We start from the raw sequence: 21,997 nt of genomic DNA, 5'->3' as shown, positions 1-21,997 counted from the left end.
CTTCCGGTTCATTCCTTGACTAGCAGAAGCCTGAAGCCATCGCAGTGCTTTTGTAAAGTCTGTCGAATTTTGGTCATCAACCTCCACAACCTCGCATCCCTCATAAGTCTCATAAAAGTCTCGCGTCTCGCGCAGTATAGAGTCGAGGTCGCCTATGACAAGATCCGGGTGATGCTGAAAACAATTTGCCCAATCACGGTGGGACGAGGTGTTTGAAGGACAAAACAAGCGGTATAGACGGTCAGCTGCACCATCTGTGCAAATACGTGCCCCGGGTTGACCAGATGTCCAGACGTCCTCAGCACATGCTGGCAAATCACTGTTCAACATGATCATATCATAGCTGGGCATCAACTGATGTGGAAAGCCCAGGGCGCACAAATCATAGTGTTGCGTAGACGTCGTAATCTCCTCGTGGATCGACGTATGCGTTTGTACGAGTGACTTTTGCCGAGGTCCATCAGGATGGTCAAAATCGAGCCTAGCGAAAGTCGCGTATCAGCAGTATTCAGCAAAGCAGATGCCATTACCCTAGAGGTTGGCATCCACGAGAATCTTGACGGACAATTGCGCATAAGACTTGAAGAAACTGCTGAAGAGCTTGACGAGTTGGTCCACTAGTTGTTAGATGAGTCACGCAAACGGAAACATACCATCGTGTGTGCCACCTGTTTCGCGAATACTGTGCATGCTCAATTGAGGGTTGCCAAGGTCAATGGTCCGAATTCCCAGCTTGCCAGCAAGCATAGGGCCAATGGTACTGCCGCAGGGTCCGTCCTGTCGAACAACAAACAGTTGCAGCTTGACCTTTTCCAATTCTGCAATCTTTTGCATGAGCACGATTCCTGGTGCATTGGTCATGTATCGCTGGTTAGCATTCACTTTGAGCACAACACCTTCATTCAGCTTAGGCTTGTGCTCAGACTCGTAAGCGCCGATATAGTTTGGGTTGACGGCGTGAGCCATATCTGCAGACACGAGAAATGATTTAGCGCAACACTGCTCCATGGCTGTCAAGTTGTCGCTGCTTGCATTGAGCCTCTGCAAGACCGTTGGTAGGAAGTTGGAGTCTGCGCCTTGAGCAGAAAGCGAACCAACCTCTTCATGGTCGAAGCATGAGATGATGCGCGCAGACTCATCGCCTTCGAGTGCAGCAGAGTTTTCGAGTGAAGCAATCAGCCCTGCGACAGATGCAAATGTGCATCCCAGGTTGTCCAAGCGAGGCGAAAAGATGAGCTCGTCATTGAGCCCACCAAGACAGGATGGCTGTGTGTCGTAAAGAACCAGCTCAAAGTCATGAATTTGTTTGGCATCCTTGAGATGAAGCTCTGATGCCAATAGAGCAATCAAAGCAGGATGATGCCTGGTAGACATGTCTTGCAACGACGCGCCTGAATCTGTGCTCGTCGGCGCATTCATCTGTGCAGCGATGGTGCCCAGAATTGGCGTTAGATGCGTCTCCTTGTTGATCTTGAACGGGTCTCCTCGAGCAGCATCAAGATGAGGCGCCAAGTTGGGGATGCGCAGTAGAGGCTTCTCCACCTTGACAAGCCGCTGAGCAAAGGTGCCGTCTGCCTCTTCCACCATGACACGTCCGGCCAGGGACAAGTCGCGGTCAAACCAGGTGTGCCAAATTCCACCACCATAGGTTTCAATACCACACTGTAGATAGCCCTCAGCAGTTTGCTTTGAGACTGGCTTGAGCCGCAAACAAGGACTATCTGTGTGAGCGCCAACGATCGCGGCAGGATTTCCTGGCTTCCACTTGGAACCTAGTCCAAATGCAACAATGGAACTTCCATTACGAGTGACAAAGTACTTTCCACCTGGCTTTGTTGTCCAGGCTGATGCCTCTGAGAGCTGTTGGAAGCCTGCTTTTGTGAGCATCGACTTGGCCATGGCCACAGCATGGTACGGGGTCTTCAGTCAGTACGGCAGCATGCGAACAGGAACATACGGGCGACGCATTGAGAAAGCTGATGAACTCATGCACGAGCGAGCTGGGACTGGACATGGGTGCGTGGTATCCTATGGAACTGGATGGTCGTCGTCGTCGTTGTCGTCGTCAAATTTGGCTGCGAACAATTTGCGACGCGACCAGACCATGCAACAAATAGTCTGACTTGCCAGAGACGATGGTCAAGAAGGAACGCCGCGAGTCGATACCGGCCGCAGCACCTCCTGACAAGAAGGCCGCTCGCAAGCAGGTACCCGGCAAAGAGGCCTCGGAGCCGCTCAAGATGCGCAAACCCAAATACGTGCCTGCTCCGTCAGATTTCGACCCGTTGCTGGCTCAAATATACAGAGGCAAGGCCCTTACGGACTCCATTGCTACAGCGGAAGACAAGTGGCATCTTTTGCCGGCTTTCCTCAAAGTAAAAGGTCTCGTCAAGCAACATATTGATTCCTTCAACTACTTTGTCGACGTCGACCTTAAGAAGATTGTCAAGGCCAATGAGCGCGTTACGTCTGATGTCGAGCCTCGTTTCTACCTCAAGTACACCAACATTTGGGTCGATACGCCGAAGCGTCTGGAACCAGAAAGCATGGAACGCTCCATAACGCCGCATGAATGCCGACTGAGAGACTTGTCGTATTCTGCAACAATTTTTGTCGATATTGAATACACTCGAGACAACCAAGTGGTACGGCGGAAAGGCGTATCAATTGGCCGAATGCCCATCATGCTGCGGTCCAAAAAGTGCATCTTGACGGATAAGACGGAAGCTCAGATGGCGGAGATGCTCGAGTGCCCACTGGATCCTGGGGGCTACTTTGTTGTCAAGGGCACAGAAAAGGTCATTCTAGTGCAAGAACAATTGTCCAAAAACCGAATTATTGTTGAAGACTACAAGGGTATCGTGCAAGCATCCGTCACATCCTCGACGCACGAGCGCAAATCCAAATCCTATGTCCTCACGAAGAAGGGCAAAATCTATCTCAAGCACAATTCTATCGCTGAAGACATTCCCATTGTACTGGCGCTCAAGGCAATGGGCCTTGTTGCCGACAAGGAGATCTTTGAACTTGTCTGTGGACACGATGAAGTCTACCAAGACTTATTTGCCGTCAACCTTGAAGAATGCGCGAAGCTTGGCATTTATACACAGAACCAAGCGCTCGAGTACATTGGCTCCAAATGCCGGATGAGCCGGCAAAAGTCGCCGACCAATGGGCCGCGTCGCGCTCCTCACGAGGAAGCCATTGAAGTGCTTGCCAATATTGTTTTGGCACACGTCCCTGTTCACAATCTAGACTTCCGCCCCAAAATCGTCTATTTTGCCATGATGGCGCGACGTGTATTGATGGCCATGGCAAATCCAAAGATGGTCGATGACAGGGACTATGTTGGCAACAAGCGTCTCGAGCTGGCTGGCCAGCTTCTTTCTCTGCTGTTTGAGGATCTCTTTAAGACCTTCAACTCCCAATTCAAGGTCAACATTGACAAGGTGCTTAAAAAGCCTAACCGGACGCAAGCATTCGATGCCTTCAACCAGTTCAACATTCACAGCGACCACATCACAACCGGCATGATTCGAGCATTGTCCACTGGTAATTGGTCACTCAAGCGATTCAAAATGGAGCGGGCGGGTGTAACGCATGTCCTTTCACGGCTCAGTTACATTTCTGCACTCGGTATGATGACACGCATCTCTTCGCAATTTGAAAAGACACGCAAAGTGTCTGGGCCAAGAGCATTACAGCCTTCTCAGTTTGGTATGCTGTGCACTAGCGACACGCCAGAAGGTGAGGCGTGTGGTCTGGTCAAGAATCTTGCTCTCATGACGCACATCACCACTGATGTCGAGGAACAGCCCCTCATCCGCCTCATCTACTGCCTGAATGCCGAGAATGTCACCTTCTTTTCTGGCAACGAGCTCTATTCTGGCCTGAACCACGTTATTTATGTCAACGGTACACCGCTTGGCCTTACGCGCAACCACTTTGACTTTGTCAATAACTTTCGTCGACTGAGGCGAGCAGGCAAGATTTCAGAGTTTGTCAGTATTCATACAAACGACCACCACCGAGCTATCCACATTGCTGGAGATGGAGGACGAATCTGTCGGCCATTGCTTATCGTGGAACAAGGCCGAGCGCGAGTCACTGCCAAGCACTTGCGGCTCCTCAAAAGTGGTAAGCTGACATTTGAAGACTTTTTGAAGCGCGGCTTGGTGGAATACCTGGATGTCAATGAAGAGAATGATTCGTTTATTGCCATTCACGAACACGAAATCTTGCCTGAAACGACGCATCTCGAGATTGAGCCATTCACAATTCTTGGTGCCGTAGCAGGCCTGATTCCATATCCGCATCACAACCAGTCCCCGCGAAACACGTATCAGTGTGCTATGGGCAAGCAAGCGATTGGAGCAATTGGATACAACCAGCTCAATAGGATCGATACGCTGCTCTATCTCATGGTCTACCCTCAACAGCCACTCGTCAAGACCAAAACGATTGAGCTGATTGGCTACGACAAGTTGCCTGCCGGTCAGAATGCAACGGTTGCCGTCATGTCTTACTCTGGCTACGACATTGAGGATGCGCTCGTCTTGAATAAGGCAAGTATTGACCGTGGCTTTGGCCGATGTCAGGTATTCCGCAAGAGTATTGCTGTCATCAAGAAGTACCCCAACGGAACCTACGAGCGGCTGGGCGACCCAACCAATGACGAGGATGGCAAGCGCATCTGGAAGCACGCTGTCCTGGATAATGATGGTGCTGCAGTGGTGGGTGCACGCATCGAATCCGGTCAAGTCTTCCTCAATAAGCAGACGCCAGTCAATGCTGCCGACAATTCGATTGCCCTGACGCAGCCAGCGAGCTCGCAGTACAAGGCGACCCCAGCAACGTATAAATCCGGCGAAGCTGGTTACATCGACAAGGTCATGCTATCGGCCACTGAATCGGATCAAACGCTCATCAAGGTGCTTATTCGTCAAACACGTCGACCAGAACTCGGCGACAAGTTTAGTTCTCGTCATGGGCAAAAGGGTGTTTGTGGGTTGATCGTCCAGCAGGAAGACATGCCTTTCAATGACGAGGGTATCAATCCCGATATCATCATGAACCCGCACGGATTTCCGTCTCGAATGACTGTTGGCAAGATGATCGAGTTGCTTGCCGGCAAGGCAGGTGTGCTTTCAGGCAAGTTGCAATACGGTACTGCTTTTGGTGGAAGTAAGGTAGACGACATGTCGCGCATTCTCATTGAGAAAGGATTCAGCTACAGTGGTAAGGACACCATGACGTCTGGCATCACTGGTGAACCCCTGCAAGCATACATCTTCTTCGGGCCAATTTACTATCAGAAGCTCAAGCACATGGTTCTCGACAAAATGCATGCCCGTGCAAAAGGCCCACGCGCTGTGCTGACGCGGCAACCCACTGAGGGACGTTCACGCGATGGTGGATTGCGACTTGGTGAAATGGAGCGAGATTGTTTGATTGCGTATGGCGCATCACAACTCCTGTTAGAACGTCTCATGCTCAGTTCCGATGCGTTTGAGGTGGATATCTGCCAAGAGTGCGGGTTGATGGGTTACAATGGCTGGTGCACACACTGTGAGTCTGCCAAGGCTTGTGTCAAGGTGACGATTCCGTATGCTGCAAAGCTGCTGTTCCAAGAACTCATCAGCATGAATGTCGTTCCTCGGCTCGTTATGGAAGACGAATTTTAGTTTACAAGCATCATGTAGCGTGCATTGTTGAATGATCTAAATGGGTGCGTGTGGAATTGAACGTGTCGCTTGTCGTGTTGGGCGTGTCAGGCAGCGGTTGAGTCTGCTCTGATGGAGGGCCAGAGTCTTTGGGTATCCATCGCATGACCCAATCTCGAACTTCTTGCACACGTCGAGATTGTGCATCTACCAGCAGTGTCGGTTGTAAGCGACGATCTTGTTTGCTGATGGCATCGACGCGATATAGAATTGAGATGCGAGACTTGAATCGCCGCGTCTTTGCCTGGATCCTGCCCCTGAAGTCACTGAGGGAAATGTCTTGGAAGAGAAGCACGTCTCTAACACGACACTCTTGGGCGATAGACAGAGCATATACTCCCCAACAAGCAATCTCGAAGCCAGAAGCTGTATGGTCGCCCACCATGAGCCTGACAAAGGGGATCGGCTCCGTGTTAAACTTTGTAATCTTCTGCTCCATTACTGGAGGCGACAAGATTGCAGCCATGAAAGTGTACGCAATGGGAAAGCTCTCATGAATGCCAGGCTCATTCGAGGAAATTGGAGATGCCAGTAAATCTTCAAGATCGAGCACCTTGGCAGGATCAAAGCAATAGTTGACTGGTTGAGTGAGCAGAAAAGAAGTCAAGTTGGACGCAACGGAAGCATTCTCCTGTCCAAAAGTAGCATCTTGAGCAGCTCCTTCGACATCATTGAGTGGTACAAGATATGAATCATCAGCTGCAGGCTCTAAATCTTCCTCTGCTTGACTAGGCAGTTGCCGCCAAGCAGTCAAATTTGGCCGTTGTGATAGAGGGGCCCAGTCATTATCAATATAGCTCTCCTTCCAAGTTTCTTCCAACTTCTTTTGACTGGGCGCACCGAGGAACACGATGCTCCGCATGCCACATGTGGTAGCGTAGGACCGGGCTGCATGTCGAGTTGTTCAGGAGGCAGGCATTCAGATGCCACAGAAAGAGGCGAAAAGCGTTGAACAGGTATGCTATATTTTGCGAATGGGACTCGCCTGGACACATCAGGAGCCTGCAGAATACTGCTCGAGATTGATGCAATGCTATATGCTATAAAATTATTATCATAAAACGGCGTCGTATGCGCGCTTCCAAATAGACTTCTTCTCTGGTTCTGGCCTAAGCTGGATATCAAGGTCCATGCGCCCCGTGACCAGATCCACTTTGTTCAAGGGAATGATGCTCGTCTTACGCCACAACTTGTAGCCCAAGTACAAGGCTGCAAAAATGACAATACCGATGTAGGAGGTGATGAAGTTGGTTGCGCTCCAGTTGCCGCTCAGGAAGACCCAGAAGCCATTGAAGAGAGTGATGACAGATGTAACAATCATACCTATCCAAGCTGCGTATGGCTGGAAGGGTGCCTTGTATGGCAATGTATTCCTGTCTAGGCCTTGTGCTTTGCATGCGTAAAAGAAGCGCAAGTAAGAGACGCAGATGAAACACCAAGTGAGCAAGACTGCCACTGTACTCAAGCTGACAAGCCAGTTGAAGACCACAGTTGCACTCGCAGAAAGGTTGAGATATGCGAGGAGCCCGACGCTTGCAGTGACAAGCACGCAATTGATAGGGAGGCCGCGCTTGGTGACTTTTGTAAGGAAGCGAGGCGTCATGGCTGGGGACTGGAGGGCTAATGCGTAAAGTGTTCGACTTGCAGCATACAAGTCGCTGTTTGCTGCAGAGAGGACTGCTACCAGAATGACTGCATTGATGATATGCGGCAGTACTGGTATCTTGGCGTTGTTGATGAAGATGACAAAGGGCGATGCAGCGGCAGTGGCTGCTTCGTGACTTGCTGCAGCCAACTGTGGGCTCTTGTAGGGCACAAGCATGCTAATCACAAAGATGGACCCGATGTAGAGAAAGACAAGTCTGAACAAGACTCGCTTGAGCGCCTTGGGGATGTTCTTGCGAGGATTCTGGGCTTCACCGGCAGTAACACTCACGAGCTCTGATCCTGAGAAGCTGAAGGCACCATTGATGAAGGTGGACCAAAATGCCAAGAAACGACCGAGTGAGCCGGGGATATTGTTGTACTGCGCAAAGAGCCCTTGTTCCCAGTATCGAAAGCCAATACGATCCTTGGTCGGTCCTCCGCCAAGAATGAGGACTATACCGAGAGTGATCAGGCCAAGCAGGGCAATGACCTTGATGCCCGACAAGATGAACTCTGATTCACCAAACCAGCGCGTGCCCAAAAGATTGACGCTGAGCATAAGGATGTAAAAGACTGTGATGTAGACAACAATGGGTGTTTTCGTATCCCAATAGCTGACGATGATTCCGGCAGCGACGACCTCAAGTCCTTGTGCAACAGCCCAGCACCACCAATAATTAAAGCCTTGACTGAAGCCAAGAGCAGGGTCGACGAACCGCGCTGCGTAGTGAGTAAAGGCACCAGATACTGGGAAAAGGGTGGTCATTTCACAGAGGGAGATGATGACGCAGTAAACGACCAGGGCGACGATGAAGTAGCCGAGCAGACAGCCCAGTGGCCCGCCATTTTGTAGAGCAGTCCCAGATCCGACTATATATTAGTAAACTCGCCAAGCAGGCAGGCGACATACTGAAAAGACCTGTACCGATCGTTCCGCCTAGAGCAAGCATTTGGACATGACGGCCCTTCAAATCTCTTCGGACTTGGTAGCCAGGTTTTGCGATTGGAGATACATTGTCTGAGGTCTCTGAAGCATGAACAGAGTTGACGTCTGCAGCAGCAGAGATTTTCGTAGCTTGGAACTTTTCCTGGGAATGTTCAGCCATGCTAGCTAAGGAGCGTGTGTATTCAAGCTAGAGCGACAGTCTTTAGAGGTCTTGTGTGGGTCGAGCTTATACAGTGTGCAGGAAACGGGTTGGTCTAAGGCAGGCCCGGGCAGAGAAGATATGCAAAGTTCGAACGAGGGATTGCGCAATATGGATGACTTAACACGACAGTGATGAGTCTTTACCACATCTTCCGGCGAATTGCCTATAGCAGACGCTGCAGAGGCTCGCGAGTCGCGACAGTTGCGTGATTTTTTGCTTTTTTTTCTCGCGCCGAAACTTCGGAGATGAAATGACGTGGGATGACGGCCTATCTGAACGTAGCCGCTGGAAATACTTGGCGACGGGGATATATGGACTACTTAGGAAGTCATCTCTTGGTTCCGTCCCAATTACTGAGTATTTCTCTCGTCATTACATGTACAATTCATTACATCTCATACTTGCAGAGCTCCTAGGCCCCTGGCACTCGCAGGTAGCGCTCCAAAGACTGTATTCGCCTCCTGACAATGCGTCCTGCCAGCTGCTGTGTTGTCCGCATCGACGATCCAGGACACGAAGCATGCATCCACCAAGACACTCACCAATCCCTCTACACACCCGACGATTGTCCAGCCAATTGTGCCTGCGATCATACCGACCAGGTAGCCATAGAGACTGCTGTTTGTACCGGACCGCCGGGCTGCTTGAATCCACGCTGCCAATCCAAGACCTAGTGCTGTTGTAGCGCGTGCTGCAGACAACACCATCTTTGCTGTCCGATACGGCTGCCAATGCTTGCCTGGTTTGAGTCTTGGCTGAGCATCCATGATTCGTGCTGCTGTCTTGAGATTGACTGAGAAAATAGCCGCATACGTGAGCGTTAGCGGACTCGTCAAATTGACGAGCGGTGCCGAGAGGAACATGTAAGCCGCTAATGTGATCGTACCAGCAATACGTCTAGGGACGACAAGCAACGGCAGGCGTGTCAATAGACTGAACAGCGAGCTCGCGCAGATTGTGCCAAAGGACGCAGAGAGAGCGTGCCAAAGAGCCGCTTCTGTTGCTGCCTTTGGCGGCGTTCGTGGTTGATCATGCCGATGAAAGTACCACTGAGATGTGACTGCACTGATCGAGGCGCGCTGAATACCGCTCACGACGCCAAATGTCCAGAGATAGACCATGATGAAGTATGCTCCCAATGGCCAGGAATCACCTTGCAGTATCCACATACGATGGCCAGAAATGCCAGTCATGGTGCCGCGCAAAAACAAGCGCTCAAATTGTAAGATCCAAATGAATGTAAAGGCGAGGAACAGATACAATGTGCTGAAGCTGATGACCAGCAGGTACATATTTTGCTCGAGTATGCTGAATGCAAGTTTGATGATGCCAATAGCACGGCCAATGGCTGAGCGACGCGAGTAGACAGTATAGAGCCAGAGTCCGGCGAAACCTGCAGTGAGTAGACTGGACCACCGCATTGCGTGTGCTTGCATTTCATAGCCACCATAGTCGCCTTTGTATGACCAGACCAGGACATAGATGGCGAACGTAGTGAGGACAACAGGCACTGCCACAACAAGAAGCTGTAACAACGGCTTGACAAACGTGCGCATGGTCAATAGCCACAGCAACGAGACAGCTAGCGCGATGACTGTGTCCTTGATGATTGTACCCATGCCGCTCGTCAGCGCAGAATAGACTGTATCGCCCATTGGCGCAGTCGGCACATCTGTACGCAGATAGATGAAGAGACTTGAAGTGAACAGCGACGAAATCGCAAGCATGTAGAGTACTGCATATGCTGCGTCATGCTTGAGTAGCGAGTCTGAATGACTTATTGGAGCGGGAATGATAGACTTCTCCACGCTTGCCACCGAATCTTGTACTGATAAGCCTTGAACTGGGCCAGCAGATTCATCCAGTGGCACGCCGAATAGTACATCTTCTGACGCAACGCTGTGATTGCTTTCTCCATCTTCACTCTGGCGAAAGAAGGTAGCGCTTGGTTCGTCGTGCTCTTCATAGAACTCCTCTTCTGGCACCGGACTAGAAAGGATGTCTGGCGGCGCAGGTCTGGGAGGCGGCTGCCAACTGCTGCGCATCGCTTCGTGGTCGTCATGATCATACTCATCTGGATCCTCGTCACTATCAACTTGAGCAAATGCGCCGAATCGTCCTCGCGATGCGCGCAGCGCCATGGATTCGCGAATGTCCTCGCTGTGGTCTTGTGTTGAGTAGAATAGAGGCGCTTGCCGACGGGTCGTGAGCCGCGACGTCGATTGCTGTATCAGCCGCGATGTATCTATAGTCAGCGACTGCTCCTACATCATCTGAGCATCCATACACTCTGAAAACATGCCTGCGCCGTGTTGGTGTCAGTTTGTGATGACTTGTCGCGAGCAGATTGCGGGACCGACTCGAACCACATGTCAACGAGCCTGACAGTGCTGGCCTTTGCTCTCTTGTTTGCTACAGGCTACTTGCTCGGCCTTGTTACGCAAGATACATCCTATCCACTCTATCTGACGGCAAGGACTGCTCTTGACCGGATTTTGGCTTCGCGTATACCGCAACAGCTTGCTCTCAGTCTGGCTACCTTGTCTACTGCCTTCGCGCTCGTACTGCTGGTTGCTGATAAGCTTGCTACTCTAGAGTGTAAGGAAGAGCCATACAAGTCTTACATTGGAGCACGCGAGAACCTCCGGCGACGAGGGAGCTTCTGATGCGCAAATCGGCCAAGACACTCAAAATCTTCTGGCCGTCTGATTTGCTAGACACACATGACCCTGCATTGATACTTGGCTGGCGCAATGGCGATAATGACCTCTTTGTAGTAGATCTCGTCTCCAATGTCTATCGCCCTGGCCTCGAGAGACCAGTCGACATGGCATCGCTCGTCACCAAATACCCGTTCAGTCGCTTTTCGCGGTTTTGTGGCAATCAACCACTCTCTGTCTTGGGTCAGCTGGGCCACTCAGACAATGCTCACGACGAGCATGTCCTTCACTGTCTCATTGACCAAAATAGCATCTACCCTCGCTTCATCATTAGTCCTGGTGAACGCGGCGTACAGCTGTATATCTTTGATCGACCAGATCCACACAGAATGCAATACTTTTCAATGCTGCCCGTGCCATTTGAGCGGACTGAACATCAAGATCCTGATAATGCCTGGTCTTGTATGGCGTCCAAGGCGCACGAACACAGCCTAGCCCAGCTACACATCAACCAGATGAATTGTGCACGGGAAGTAGCCGCCGTGTTGCAGCAAAATTTACCAATTCTAGGATCACGGCGATACAGGAATCGAGCGCAGTCGTTTCATGAAGTGTTCAAAGAAGGTGCCAAGACTGCGTGGACTTCTGCACGCGCCGTATCTGTAGATGCTTACTCGACCGTGTACGAGACACTGGCTCCAAGTATCAGTCTCGCTTGCCAAACACTGATGCACGCAGAGATATGCACGCTTCAAAGCCTCTCGCACTGTCTCAACTCTGCTCCTCTAGGATCTGGGACATCGCCTCGAGATATCTCGGTTGCTGCTCGTGAGCTGGATTACCGGATACAAAAGATTTTGAGCTGGCCAGCAGAGTACAGAACTTTGAGGGCGCGCAAGCGCGATTGGGCTAGCATCACCTCTTACCATCCAGACTACATTCGCTTCTACAATGGCATGTGGTTGTTGGCCAACGATCTCATCTTCGGGGTCTACATTGCATCGATCTGCTTGAACAATCAAGACTACATTGCAGAGTATGTCTACACACTAGTAGACTCTTATTCAATTGAGACCAGCGGAAGGATGATGTACTGGCTCAAGAGCTGGCCTGCCGGTCTCAAGCTCAACAATGAGCTAGCCAGCTTTTTCGGAGACTTGTTTCTATGGCTGATTGGATCGTGGCATCAAATTCTCAAAGCAATTCGGCCGTTTCTACCTTTAGCAGTCCAATTCATTGGCATGAGTGGATTTTTGGGTGCATCCATCAGCGTGAGTCTTATCTCTGATGCATTCGGCCTCTTGACACTTCACCTCTACGTCTTTTACCTGACGGCGGCACGCATCTATGACCTGCAAGTCACAGTTTTACTGTCGCTCTTTCATCTCTTTCGCGGCAAGAAGCGGAATGTACTGCGACATCGTATCGATTCTTGTGATTATGATCTGGACCAGCTGCTGCTTGGTACAATCATGTTTACGCTGCTTGCCTTTTTATTTCCAACGGTGCTGGTCTACTATCTCACGTTTGCAGCGTCGCGCATTGCCATCAGGATTGGCAAGACAGGACTCGACATGGTGTTGGCTTTTCTCGTGCAATTCCCTTTGTTTGCGTGCCTATTACGTATCAAGGATGCTCGCAGACTGCCAGGTGGTATCCATGTCACACTGCTAGGCCAGCAGAGCGATGCACAAGTCTCACATCTGCTCATTGAGTCCAAGCCACTGCCGTTCGACTTGATCTTTCAGCCTCTTGTCACTCGGCAATCGCGCATCATGGGTTCGACACTTCAGCTCAAGAATCTGCTTGTTGCGACGATGAAGGGCAAGCTGTAGCTAGTCTGCTTTCTTCGGTAGCGTCATGTATCTCTAGCCAGGATATACGTTATTGCAATCTGTTTGATGCGCCCGGATCCTCTGAATGCGCCTGATCCTTGTCTTGATCTCTGATATGCTCCCATCTGAAAAGCGTAAGACGCGACAGGCACTGCACGCCACATGCGACAGAGCAGATAGACCTTCCTTTGCTTGCAAGCATGAGCCTGAAGCGACGGCGCTCATCCCCTTCTCTCTCTGATCGCGACTCGTCAAGAACATGCGACTGTAAACGCCAAAGACACACAAACACCTCACTTTCTTCCTTCTCCGACGAACTACTTTTGCAGATCTTTAGCTTCCTGGACGCTCCAAGCGTTGCGCAGGTAGATCTAGTCTCGCGTCGATTCAAGCAATTATCAAGAGATGAAGTCCTTTGGCGGGTCTTGTACGCGCGTGATTATGCTAGGACGTCAAGAAGACGAACAGGCAAAGCGGGCGTCAGTGCAGATGGGTCAACGTGCGAGACAGACAAGAAAAGACCTTCACAACGAGAGTTGGGCTTTGTAAGTAAGGAAGATCGGCTGGCAGAGAGTAAGACCTGGCGCAAGCGTTACCAGATACGCTCAAATTGGCTAAAGGGACGGTATCATGCGGTGCGGTCAGACGATGCAGCCGGCCGTCTTGTCGGATCATGGCGTGTCAAGCTGGTTGAACACAACTTGAGTGTATGTGATCCAGTAGACGGATTGCAAGGCTCACTCTTGCTGTCTGCCGTTCCACTCAAGGTACACGCAGCAGAGGAGAATCACCTCATCTTGCAGTATGCACAGACACTGCAGCTCGTCCAGATTGACAAAGTGATCAATGCTCTGCAGTTCAAGCTACTCAGTTCCGTCGATTGCACAATGGAAGACGATTTCAGCTATGCAAACGGTCACATGGCCACCCTGTCTGCCACTGGTCTCCTATGCACCTACTCTGTCGCTGTAGGCGGAGCTCGTCTCATATCTGCACTCAAAGGGGCCATTGTTGGCAAATCATCTCTCGTTGTACGCAAGCAAGGTCTTCAAACCCTTGTCAGTGTTGCATTCGTTGCGTATGGCGTCTTATCTGACACAGTCACTGTTCAGCAGCTCGTCTTCGAGAACGATCAGCACACTTCTACACGGGTAGCACATGTTGCTGCAACAACCGCTGGAGCCGGCTTCAAAACTGCTGTCCGCAGGTCGGAAGAGGCACTCGCGACACAGAATGGCAGTATCAGCTACATCCATCCATTTCTGCTCGTTGCGCACAGTACTAGCAATTTGATGACTTTGTACAAGGTTCACTCGGTGCCAGGAGAACCCTTGACCTTGTCAAAAGGGCGTGACTTGGTGGGAACCGGAGCAAGCATGTCGAGCTGTGGCGTTGGTCGACACTTGCGCATGGCCCTCGGCCTTGGCAAAGCTGGACTACATGTCTGGGATATTCAGAATGTCTACAGTAAAGCGATTCGTCTGTTGCCACCGGGAGATGGTACGTTGGAATGTGATGCAGAGACTCAGGCGTCAGCACCGCAGAGCACAGAGGATATGGAGATTGTGCACATCTCGGAAGACCGCGTCTTGCTTAGAGAAGCAGGCAGTACCGTGACGTTCGACTTTACGGTTTGAGCGTATGATCTTTAGTTTAGCCTTGAATGGCTTACCGCGAGACGAACCTGCTACGCCTACAAGACGCCTTACTGAGCCACCAGACCGAAGACATCATGCATATCATATGGGCTCTTGGCTAAGGTGCTGTCGGCGTCTGTCGCATTGCCAACTTGTCAACTGCGTTGTTAAAGAAGTCTAGAATTCTTATCCGAGTTTCGCCTGATGTCAACCAATAAATGAAGCACGCCGGCTCTGCACGCCCATCGTCGCTTTGTCGGGTGAATGTACCTGACGCACTTCCTACCAGTCTAGGCGCTTTAAGTCAATGACTCAGTGCTAGACTGCTAGTGCTGGCAGCTGCCGGCTCGCTTGGTCGTGTTTGCGAATCTACGACTGTGTGAGTCTGTGAGACTGTGACTCGGATGACTCACGGCCGTTCCTAGTGCGTGATATCATCTCGTTCTCCCATTGGCTCATCTCTTGATATCTGCTCGTGCAGCTGTCAATTTCGTGTTGCCCAGATTTGGATCTGCGCCAAGTGCGGACGAGCAAAAGCGCACATGCGCAAAGCGTACGCTAGCTTGCTGTCTACAATGGCCCTCCCGCTCTACGCCTATAGGCTCCCGGGGCGCAGGGCTCACGATCAGTGGAGCCGGATGACATCTTCTACAGCTCTCACTGAAGGCTGCATAGCCGCAAAACCCACTTTGAGCACAACCTCGAGCCTTAAACGAGATGCTCGAAAGCACTCTATGTCAATCCTCGTCAATGCTTTATAAACACGAAAGCTGCCCTCTATAACCTTTGTGATACTCGTTCAAACAACCAGCATGGTTCTTTTGTCTTCGGCTGTTGCCCTTGCAACACTTGCTGGGCTTTCGACAGCACAAACTTTCCAACGTCTCGGTGGATGTCCAACATTGGGCTGTATCTTCCCACCTGACCGCGCAGAGTTCTTGCCCGGTGTTGCTTTCGACGTTCGCATCGAGGTACACGCTCCGCAAAACGGTTCAGAGGCCTTCAACGGCGGCCGGCCCGACACCAACTTTACCCTGGCTATTGGCAAAGTTGGCCAAACGCCTGTGCCTGTTCAGCAATTCTTCAACATCAAGCAGAATGCTACACTGGAGCGATGGAGCTTTTCGTGGTTCGAGGATCTCTTTGCCCAGCAAAACAAGTCCGCTTCGCTCGTCAATGTTGCTGCGCGCGCCTACCGTTACGTCTCTATTGCCGAGCCTGGTCAGTATCAGGCTGTATTGACCTACTACAACGGCACTAAGACTGTTGCCAATTGGAGCGTCTTGCCAAAAATGAAGCCAAAGAAGCGCGCAAAGAATGTGATTCTGTTTATTGGTGATGGTATGACTACCAACATGATTACCGCTGCACGTCTCATTGCCTTCAAGAGCATCAACGGCAAGTACGAGCAGAGTGCTGATGGCACCTATGCTTCACCTATGGCTATGGACGGTTTCACTCACTTGGTATGCGAATCTGCCTGTCACAAACACTAACATTCAGGGACACCAAATGACACACTCGCTCGACAGCTTCATTACCGACTCTGCCAACTCAGCTACTGCAATGTACACTGGACACAAGTCAACAGTCAATGCACTTGGTGTGTACCGTGACTCTTCGCCAGATTCCCTCGATGACCCTAAGGTGGAGTCCATTGCTGAGCTGTTCAAGCGAAAGCGCGGCGGCCAGGTCGGTATTGTCTCAACGGCCTTTTTGGCTGATGCAACGCCTGCGGCGCTGACTGCCCACACAAAGGACCGTGGAGACTACCAGTCTGTCATTGAGTCCATGTTGTATGGTGCCAATGTCAATGGTTCCTGGTTCAACTACTCTTCCCCTGATGTCATCTTTGGTGGTGGTGCAGAGAACTTTATGATTGGTGGCTCTGTTAGCAATGCAAGCTTCTACTCCCAGTTCCAGCGTGCTGGCTACAGCATCCTGTACAACCAGACTTCGCTTGCGACTGCCAGCAATACTTCCAAAACGCTCGGTGTCTTCTCAAAGAGCAACATGGCCAAATGGCTCGACAGGAATGTCTACACGTCCAACCTGCGTGGCATGAATTCTAGCCCCAACAACAAGACTGGTGATGCCCTCGACCAGCCCGGTCTTGCCAACATGACTGCCAAGGCTATTGACATTTTGCACGCTCGTGATGAAGCCAATGGCAAGAAGGGATTCTTTTTGATGTCTGAGGCTGCCTCCATTGACAAAGCCATGCATGCGCTTGACTATGACCGTGCATTGGGCGAGCTCCTTGAACTCGACAACAGCATCACAGTGGCTATTGCCAAGCTCAAGAAACTTGGCATCTTGGAAGACACCCTCATCATCACAACTGCCGACCACGGTCACGGGTTTGATGTGTGGGGCAGCGTGGACACCAAGTGGCTGAACGCACAGCCAAATGATGCAAATGGACAACGATTGAAGAGGCAGGCCATTGGCACATATGAACAATCGGGTTTGTCTCAATACCTGTCTGCTGGCCCTGGCGCTGCTCCTGGGTTCCCTAGCCAATGGGATCCTCGTTACACATTGGCACAGGGTGTTGTTGCTCACCCTGACGTGCGCGAAGATTACAGTGTTACCAAGAATGTCACGGGTGTCGGCCTTCGTACACCTGCTCGTGGCGCACCTGCCAATGGATCCGTTTCTGGCTTCGTTGCTGCCGATAAGCCCAATGGAATCTTGATCAACGGCACGCTTCCTATCTCTCAACCACAGGGCGTTCACTCTTTGACAGATGTGCCTGTGTTTGCTAGTGGACCTGGTTCTGAGCTCTTTGGTGGAGTTTACCAGAATACTGCACTGTTCAAGCGTATCGCTTGGTCTTTGGAGTTGGTGTAAAATTGAACTCTATGTATCAAGACTAGCTACTATAAGTCTTCATCATCTAGAAGACAAGTTGCAAACCGGTATTGATTGGCTTCGACTTGCTTGTTTCGTGGCTCTGCCCCTGAAAATTCACGCCGAGCAAGCAGGACGATAGTCTTGTTCTGGGGGCAAGATAGACGAACAATATCTATGAGCTTCGGTGAGCTAAAGACTTGTATCCTTGGCCGCCACCACACATTGTTCTAATACACCATCATTGAACCTCGACGTGACCATTTCCCGATGCTCGCCCAGGCCACGTCCCCAAAATTCAGCAACGGATGTCGAGCGCAATACGGACTCATTTCATCTGACTCTTCGGATGACTCAGATGATGCAGAGGACCGGCACAGACTTGAGATGTGTTTGGACTTTGCCCAGATGATGCTGCTACTTTCGACTTCGATCTACATGATACTGCAAGTCGGGCCACTGCCGCTGATTGCGACGCATACGACAGACTGCGCAAGAAGCTTAAAGCCAATATTTGGAGGCGTCAGGGTAATGGAGACGACGACTCAGGGGGTTGTGCACAGTATACACGAATATACATATTTACCTAGACCTGAAGCTATCGTACAAGCATGGAAGTTCTTCGACTATACACTATTGACGTAGGGATGACTGGCCATTCAATGACTCATGAAGTCATGGTGAGGGATCATTGTAGGATTTGACCGAGCCGGTCTGAGTGGCCGTTGCAGCTCTCTTGCGTGGAGTCATAGTTTCTCTGCGAGGACTTTTTGTTTGCCCGTTTGAAACCTCTTGTAGAAGGAACGACGGCACTCATGGCTTAGATTGCAGGGTAAGTGCGCTGATACGGACGATGGGCTCCGCGTATTGTGCACTGAGGAGAATATCATATCATCGGGCCGATTGACATCATTGTCTGGCAATGATTTGTCGTCGTCGTCATCGTCGTCGTTGGATGGCACCAGCGGCGTTGGAGTGCTCTGACCCCGATTCCCCGGCGTGCTTGGCGCAGCATTCTCTTGAGTCCTGATCGAGGTGGTGGCTTCTGATCCAATTTATCCCTCTGCTTCTAATTGAGCTAGCAATGATTCTTTTGCTTGAAGTTTGTCCTCAGTTTTCTTGATACGCAGCTCAATGTCGGTCAAATGTGCCTGAAAAAGGGCGAGGATTTCCCCAGACTTGGCTCTGTGAACTCTTTCATGCAAGAGAAATGCTCGGCGCGTTGCATGACAAGATTCGTGTTGGCCACGTTGATGGCAAACTCGGCACTCATTTTCGCTTGCATTCTGGCGAAATCGGTCGTGGCGGCCTCCTGCAATGCAGCTTTGTGCGCTGCAACTCTTGCAGCCTTGAACGCTGCAGCTCTTGCAGCCTTCTCAACCTTTGATCGTTTGAGAACGAGTGCGGTGACTTCACCTCGACTGGCTTCGGCGTCGTTATCTCGCTCCGCCCGTTGTCTTTGTCGGTCTGCTTCGAGTCTAGCGATGGACTCCTGGTCCTCGCCCAATCTTCGCCACTTTGGCTGCAGTCGCAGATACTCCCAGCAATAACGCACATCGACTGTCTTCAAAGATCCAGTTTCTTCAAACTTGTTGATGGCAGCACTCATAACATCAAAGTCGTGGGCGCCGCTGACATTTTCCGCCGCTGCTCTTCGGTAATATGGAGCGAATTTCTTAAGTTCGGCTTGAATAAGCATGACTCGGTTTACGACGGCCGAGAATTTGCGTTTCTCCAGAGGAATGCCTGGCTGCCCTTTCTTGGATCCGGTTTTGCGCCTCGTGAACGGGTGGTTCATGAGTCATTCATCGTAAATCTTGCCGAATAGGATCTCTGCCTCCTCGTCTGTGCCGGTGACTGGACTGTGTCTGACCATAGCCGTACATAGAGTAAGGTCTTCACTGCCCGTCCATTGTGGTGCAGAAGGCATGATGCAGTAATGTGCACTGTTCAATGGGCTGCTGGAGATAGTCAGACAGCAGGCCGTGTGCTACGAGGGATGTCTGCTTGCGTGTCTGTGTGCCAGGGGTCTGTTGTTTGTTTGTTGTGTTACCGACGCGACTCGCATCATTCAATGATCATTGGTCGAATCCGCTTACTCATCAGCCCGAGTTCTATATATATGATTCCAGGTCATTTGGAATTCTTCTAGCTCAGTTCTACACTTTGATCTACTTACAGGCTACAGCTGAGCTTCTCAACTTCCTATACTCGACTTGAAGTGACAATCATAGAATCGCTCACAGCTTTGTTGCCTGATGAATATAGCCGCCGTCAATAGCAATCGTCTGACCGTTGATGTACGATCCGGCTCGAGAGCACAAGAAGAGGCATGTACCAGCCATATCCTGTGGCAGTCCCAGCCGGCCCATTGCGTTGTTTGCTGCCTTTTCATCTTTTGTGTCTGCAAGGATGAATTTCCTAAATGTCAGCAGTGTCTCTCGAGCGCCCTTCAAATGGATTCTCACGTCATCTTGCTGGAAGCATGTTAGCAGTGAGTCTGAACAACAGAGTGGGCGTACGATGGAAAGTAACCTGGAGACAACGAGTTGATTGTGATGTGCTTGGCCCCGAGTGGCAAACACAAACTGCGGACCATATGGTGAACAGCTGCCTTGCTAGTATTGTAAGGAATGGTATTGCTATCACAGGCAATGAGACCCATGATGCTGCCAATCGCAATGACTCGTGCAGGGTCGTCCACAGTCGCTGCCTTTTCCAGTAAAGGCATCATTTTCTGAATGGTGAAGAAGACACTCTTGGTATTCAAGTCAGTGACCTTGTCATAAGACTCCTCAGTCTGTTCTATGAGTCCCGCGCCCCAGGCTGCTCCAGCATTGGCGATACAGATGTGCACACCATTAGGCTCACGCTCGGTGATCTTGGCAACGAGTGCTTCAATGTTGGCCACCTTGGAAGCATCGCATGAAATAGCCACCGCTTCGCCGTATGGAGTCAATTCAGCTACTGCTGCATCGCACTGCTTTTGCTTTCGCGAAGAAATGTAAACTTTTGCACCATTGCGGACGAGCGCGTGAGCCATGTTCAAACCAAGTCCTGACGAGCCTCCTGTAATGAGAGCAACCTTGCCCTTGACATTGAACAGGTCAGAGATATTGAAGTTTGAGTAATCGTAGGACATTTTGGTTGGTGTCACTTTGCTCTAGATTTGGTTTTGTCTCCGGGACGAGTGCGGAGAAGGGTGCAGGGGCAACTCGGCCGGGGAAATCATTTGATATTGGCAAGCAAGGTCAAAGGTGCTATGCCAGCACAGCCAATTTGTTCAACTAGCCAGTCTTCAGTTGGCAGGCTTGTACTAGCTGCTTGCTATGATAATGGGCCAATTCATCGTTGTGCATGGGCCAAGGAACTGCGGTCTTGTTCTCACTGGTCAACTATGACGATCATCAAGAGTCTCGGGAGTTCGCCCACCGCCTATATAGGAGGACGCTGCCCGCTCTCCTCTTCCACCATAACAGACTCAATAGTCTAGCATGACCACATAGCTTTCAACAACTCCGGCCATGGGCATAAATTCGTCGTTCGGTATGCGTGCCACCCAGGAGTAGAAGCCTAGATAGATGATCTTGACCCCGGGAGTAACGTATAGCCGCGAGTGACCGTGATATCACTTATCCTGTACACGAGTGTGCAAAGGGTAACGACAACAGAGACGCATTGAAATAGCAGAATCAGTGAGTCGTCCAATAGACAGTCCGTGGGCATTGGCTTAGCGCTGTTACATCTCGTTCCTGGTGAAGAAACTTGACCGACATGTCTCAGATTGTCCAGTCCTAACTCGTCCCGTGTGGGTGGCACCTTGTAAGAACGCCAAGATCATTAACCTGGAGTGATCGTCATAAGTGAACTTCTTGAAGCGAGAAAGCAGCTTGCGCACGAGGAACCGAAGACCACAATGAATCGCTTTGCAAACTGGCGGGAAGGGAAGAGCGTTGAGATATTCGTTCGACAAAGTAACCAATTGATCCACCATTGGCACGGATGAAATCAGGCATCGCGAGATGGTATCCACGATCTGGCGCACGGTACCATCAGCTCCACTTATTCGCTGGCTCATTCAAACATGTCTCCTGCATCAAAGACTTAGGATCCACGTAACGGTCCTATCAAGCAACGCTCATTCATCGCTTCAACAGATAGAAGGCAGAGCTGTAAGGCGCAGGAACAATGCACTGCCAGATCTGGCGTGCTATGGGAAGCTAGTCGTTGAGACCTTGGTCGACTGGCAAGCGTGCCTTCTTGAGTTCACTTACGAGGGCAGCTATTCCTGAGAGCGAGCATCATATTAATGAGTTGTAGAAGCATTGGCGACACCTGGTGTTCACAGCGTCATGAGTAGCTTGGTATGGTCTTGTACGAGTAGCGCTGGTCGCCTGGATGGAGTTCAATATCTCACGCTTCCGACTCCCCGGACCCCGGTACTCCACACTCCGAAGTCGACCATCACTTGGACTTCGCTGTAGTCAATCCAAC

The 21,997-nt window shown here is 50.8% G+C and overlaps 10 protein-coding genes across 10 annotated transcripts; 4 read left to right on the top strand and 6 right to left on the bottom strand.

Annotated features, from left to right (window-relative positions):
• Window positions 1–343: 343 nt before the first annotated feature.
• BCR37DRAFT_370568 (peptidase M18) lies at window positions 344–2,050 on the bottom strand. Its single transcript, XM_040868331.1, has 3 exons — window positions 1,958–2,050; window positions 654–1,920; window positions 344–617 (listed from the first exon to the last, which is right to left on the bottom strand). Exons 1-3 carry the CDS (start codon window positions 2,012–2,014, stop codon window positions 532–534), a joined length of 1,410 nt encoding a protein of 469 aa, XP_040723510.1. The 5' UTR covers window positions 2,015–2,050; the 3' UTR covers window positions 344–531.
• A 190-nt stretch (window positions 2,051–2,240) lies between these two features.
• Window positions 2,241–5,684, top strand: BCR37DRAFT_350350 (RNA polymerase III large subunit Rpc2; the record flags this gene model as incomplete). The annotated part of the gene is made up of 1 exon (XM_040867996.1): window positions 2,241–5,684. The coding sequence occupies one exon, from the start codon at window positions 2,241–2,243 to the stop codon at window positions 5,682–5,684; it is 3,444 nt and encodes a 1,147-aa protein (XP_040723509.1).
• Window positions 5,685–5,689: 5 nt separating this feature from the next.
• BCR37DRAFT_109593 (uncharacterized protein) lies at window positions 5,690–6,681 on the bottom strand. The gene has a single exon (XM_040865914.1). It carries the CDS (start codon window positions 6,583–6,585, stop codon window positions 5,695–5,697), a length of 891 nt encoding a protein of 296 aa, XP_040723508.1. The 5' UTR covers window positions 6,586–6,681; the 3' UTR covers window positions 5,690–5,694.
• A 56-nt stretch (window positions 6,682–6,737) lies between these two features.
• On the bottom strand, window positions 6,738–8,694 carry BCR37DRAFT_108915 (AAT family amino acid transporter). Its single transcript, XM_040865911.1, has 2 exons — window positions 8,281–8,694; window positions 6,738–8,240 (listed from the first exon to the last, which is right to left on the bottom strand). The coding sequence occupies exons 1-2, from the start codon at window positions 8,474–8,476 to the stop codon at window positions 6,778–6,780; spliced, it is 1,659 nt and encodes a 552-aa protein (XP_040723507.1). The 5' UTR covers window positions 8,477–8,694; the 3' UTR covers window positions 6,738–6,777.
• A 143-nt stretch (window positions 8,695–8,837) lies between these two features.
• Window positions 8,838–10,017, bottom strand: BCR37DRAFT_382276 (plasma-membrane choline transporter-domain-containing protein). The gene has a single exon (XM_040869842.1). It carries the CDS (start codon window positions 9,952–9,954, stop codon window positions 8,914–8,916), a length of 1,041 nt encoding a protein of 346 aa, XP_040723506.1. The 5' UTR covers window positions 9,955–10,017; the 3' UTR covers window positions 8,838–8,913.
• A 1,889-nt stretch (window positions 10,018–11,906) lies between these two features.
• On the top strand, window positions 11,907–13,013 carry BCR37DRAFT_350415 (N-acetylglucosaminyl transferase component-domain-containing protein; the record flags this gene model as incomplete). The annotated part of the gene is made up of 1 exon (XM_040868003.1): window positions 11,907–13,013. The coding sequence occupies one exon, from the start codon at window positions 11,907–11,909 to the stop codon at window positions 13,011–13,013; it is 1,107 nt and encodes a 368-aa protein (XP_040723505.1).
• Window positions 13,014–13,177: 164 nt separating this feature from the next.
• BCR37DRAFT_382274 (uncharacterized protein) lies at window positions 13,178–14,844 on the top strand. Its single transcript, XM_040869841.1, has 2 exons — window positions 13,178–14,659; window positions 14,698–14,844. The coding sequence occupies exon 1, from the start codon at window positions 13,214–13,216 to the stop codon at window positions 14,648–14,650; it is 1,437 nt and encodes a 478-aa protein (XP_040723504.1). The 5' UTR covers window positions 13,178–13,213; the 3' UTR covers window positions 14,651–14,659; window positions 14,698–14,844.
• Window positions 14,845–15,462: 618 nt separating this feature from the next.
• Window positions 15,463–17,503, top strand: BCR37DRAFT_400209 (alkaline phosphatase; the record flags this gene model as incomplete). The annotated part of the gene is made up of 2 exons (XM_040871797.1): window positions 15,463–16,116; window positions 16,154–17,503. The coding sequence occupies 2 exons, from the start codon at window positions 15,463–15,465 to the stop codon at window positions 17,501–17,503; spliced, it is 2,004 nt and encodes a 667-aa protein (XP_040723503.1).
• Window positions 17,504–18,644: 1,141 nt separating this feature from the next.
• BCR37DRAFT_394559 (uncharacterized protein) lies at window positions 18,645–19,202 on the bottom strand (the record flags this gene model as incomplete). The annotated part of the gene is made up of 1 exon (XM_040871488.1): window positions 18,645–19,202. The coding sequence occupies one exon, from the start codon at window positions 19,200–19,202 to the stop codon at window positions 18,645–18,647; it is 558 nt and encodes a 185-aa protein (XP_040723502.1).
• Window positions 19,203–19,743: 541 nt separating this feature from the next.
• BCR37DRAFT_394558 (rhamnolipids biosynthesis 3-oxoacyl-reductase) lies at window positions 19,744–20,645 on the bottom strand (the record flags this gene model as incomplete). The annotated part of the gene is made up of 3 exons (XM_040871487.1): window positions 19,744–19,924; window positions 19,972–19,980; window positions 20,026–20,645. The coding sequence occupies 3 exons, from the start codon at window positions 20,643–20,645 to the stop codon at window positions 19,744–19,746; spliced, it is 810 nt and encodes a 269-aa protein (XP_040723501.1).
• Window positions 20,646–21,997: the final 1,352 nt, after the last annotated feature.

Source organism: Protomyces lactucae-debilis (assembly GCF_002105105.1).
Source record: "Protomyces lactucae-debilis strain 12-1054 chromosome Unknown BCR37scaffold_17, whole genome shotgun sequence".
In the NCBI taxonomy this organism is placed as follows: domain Eukaryota; kingdom Fungi; phylum Ascomycota; class Taphrinomycetes; order Taphrinales; family Protomycetaceae; genus Protomyces; species Protomyces lactucae-debilis.
This window is presented reverse-complemented; position numbering and strand designations above follow the sequence as displayed.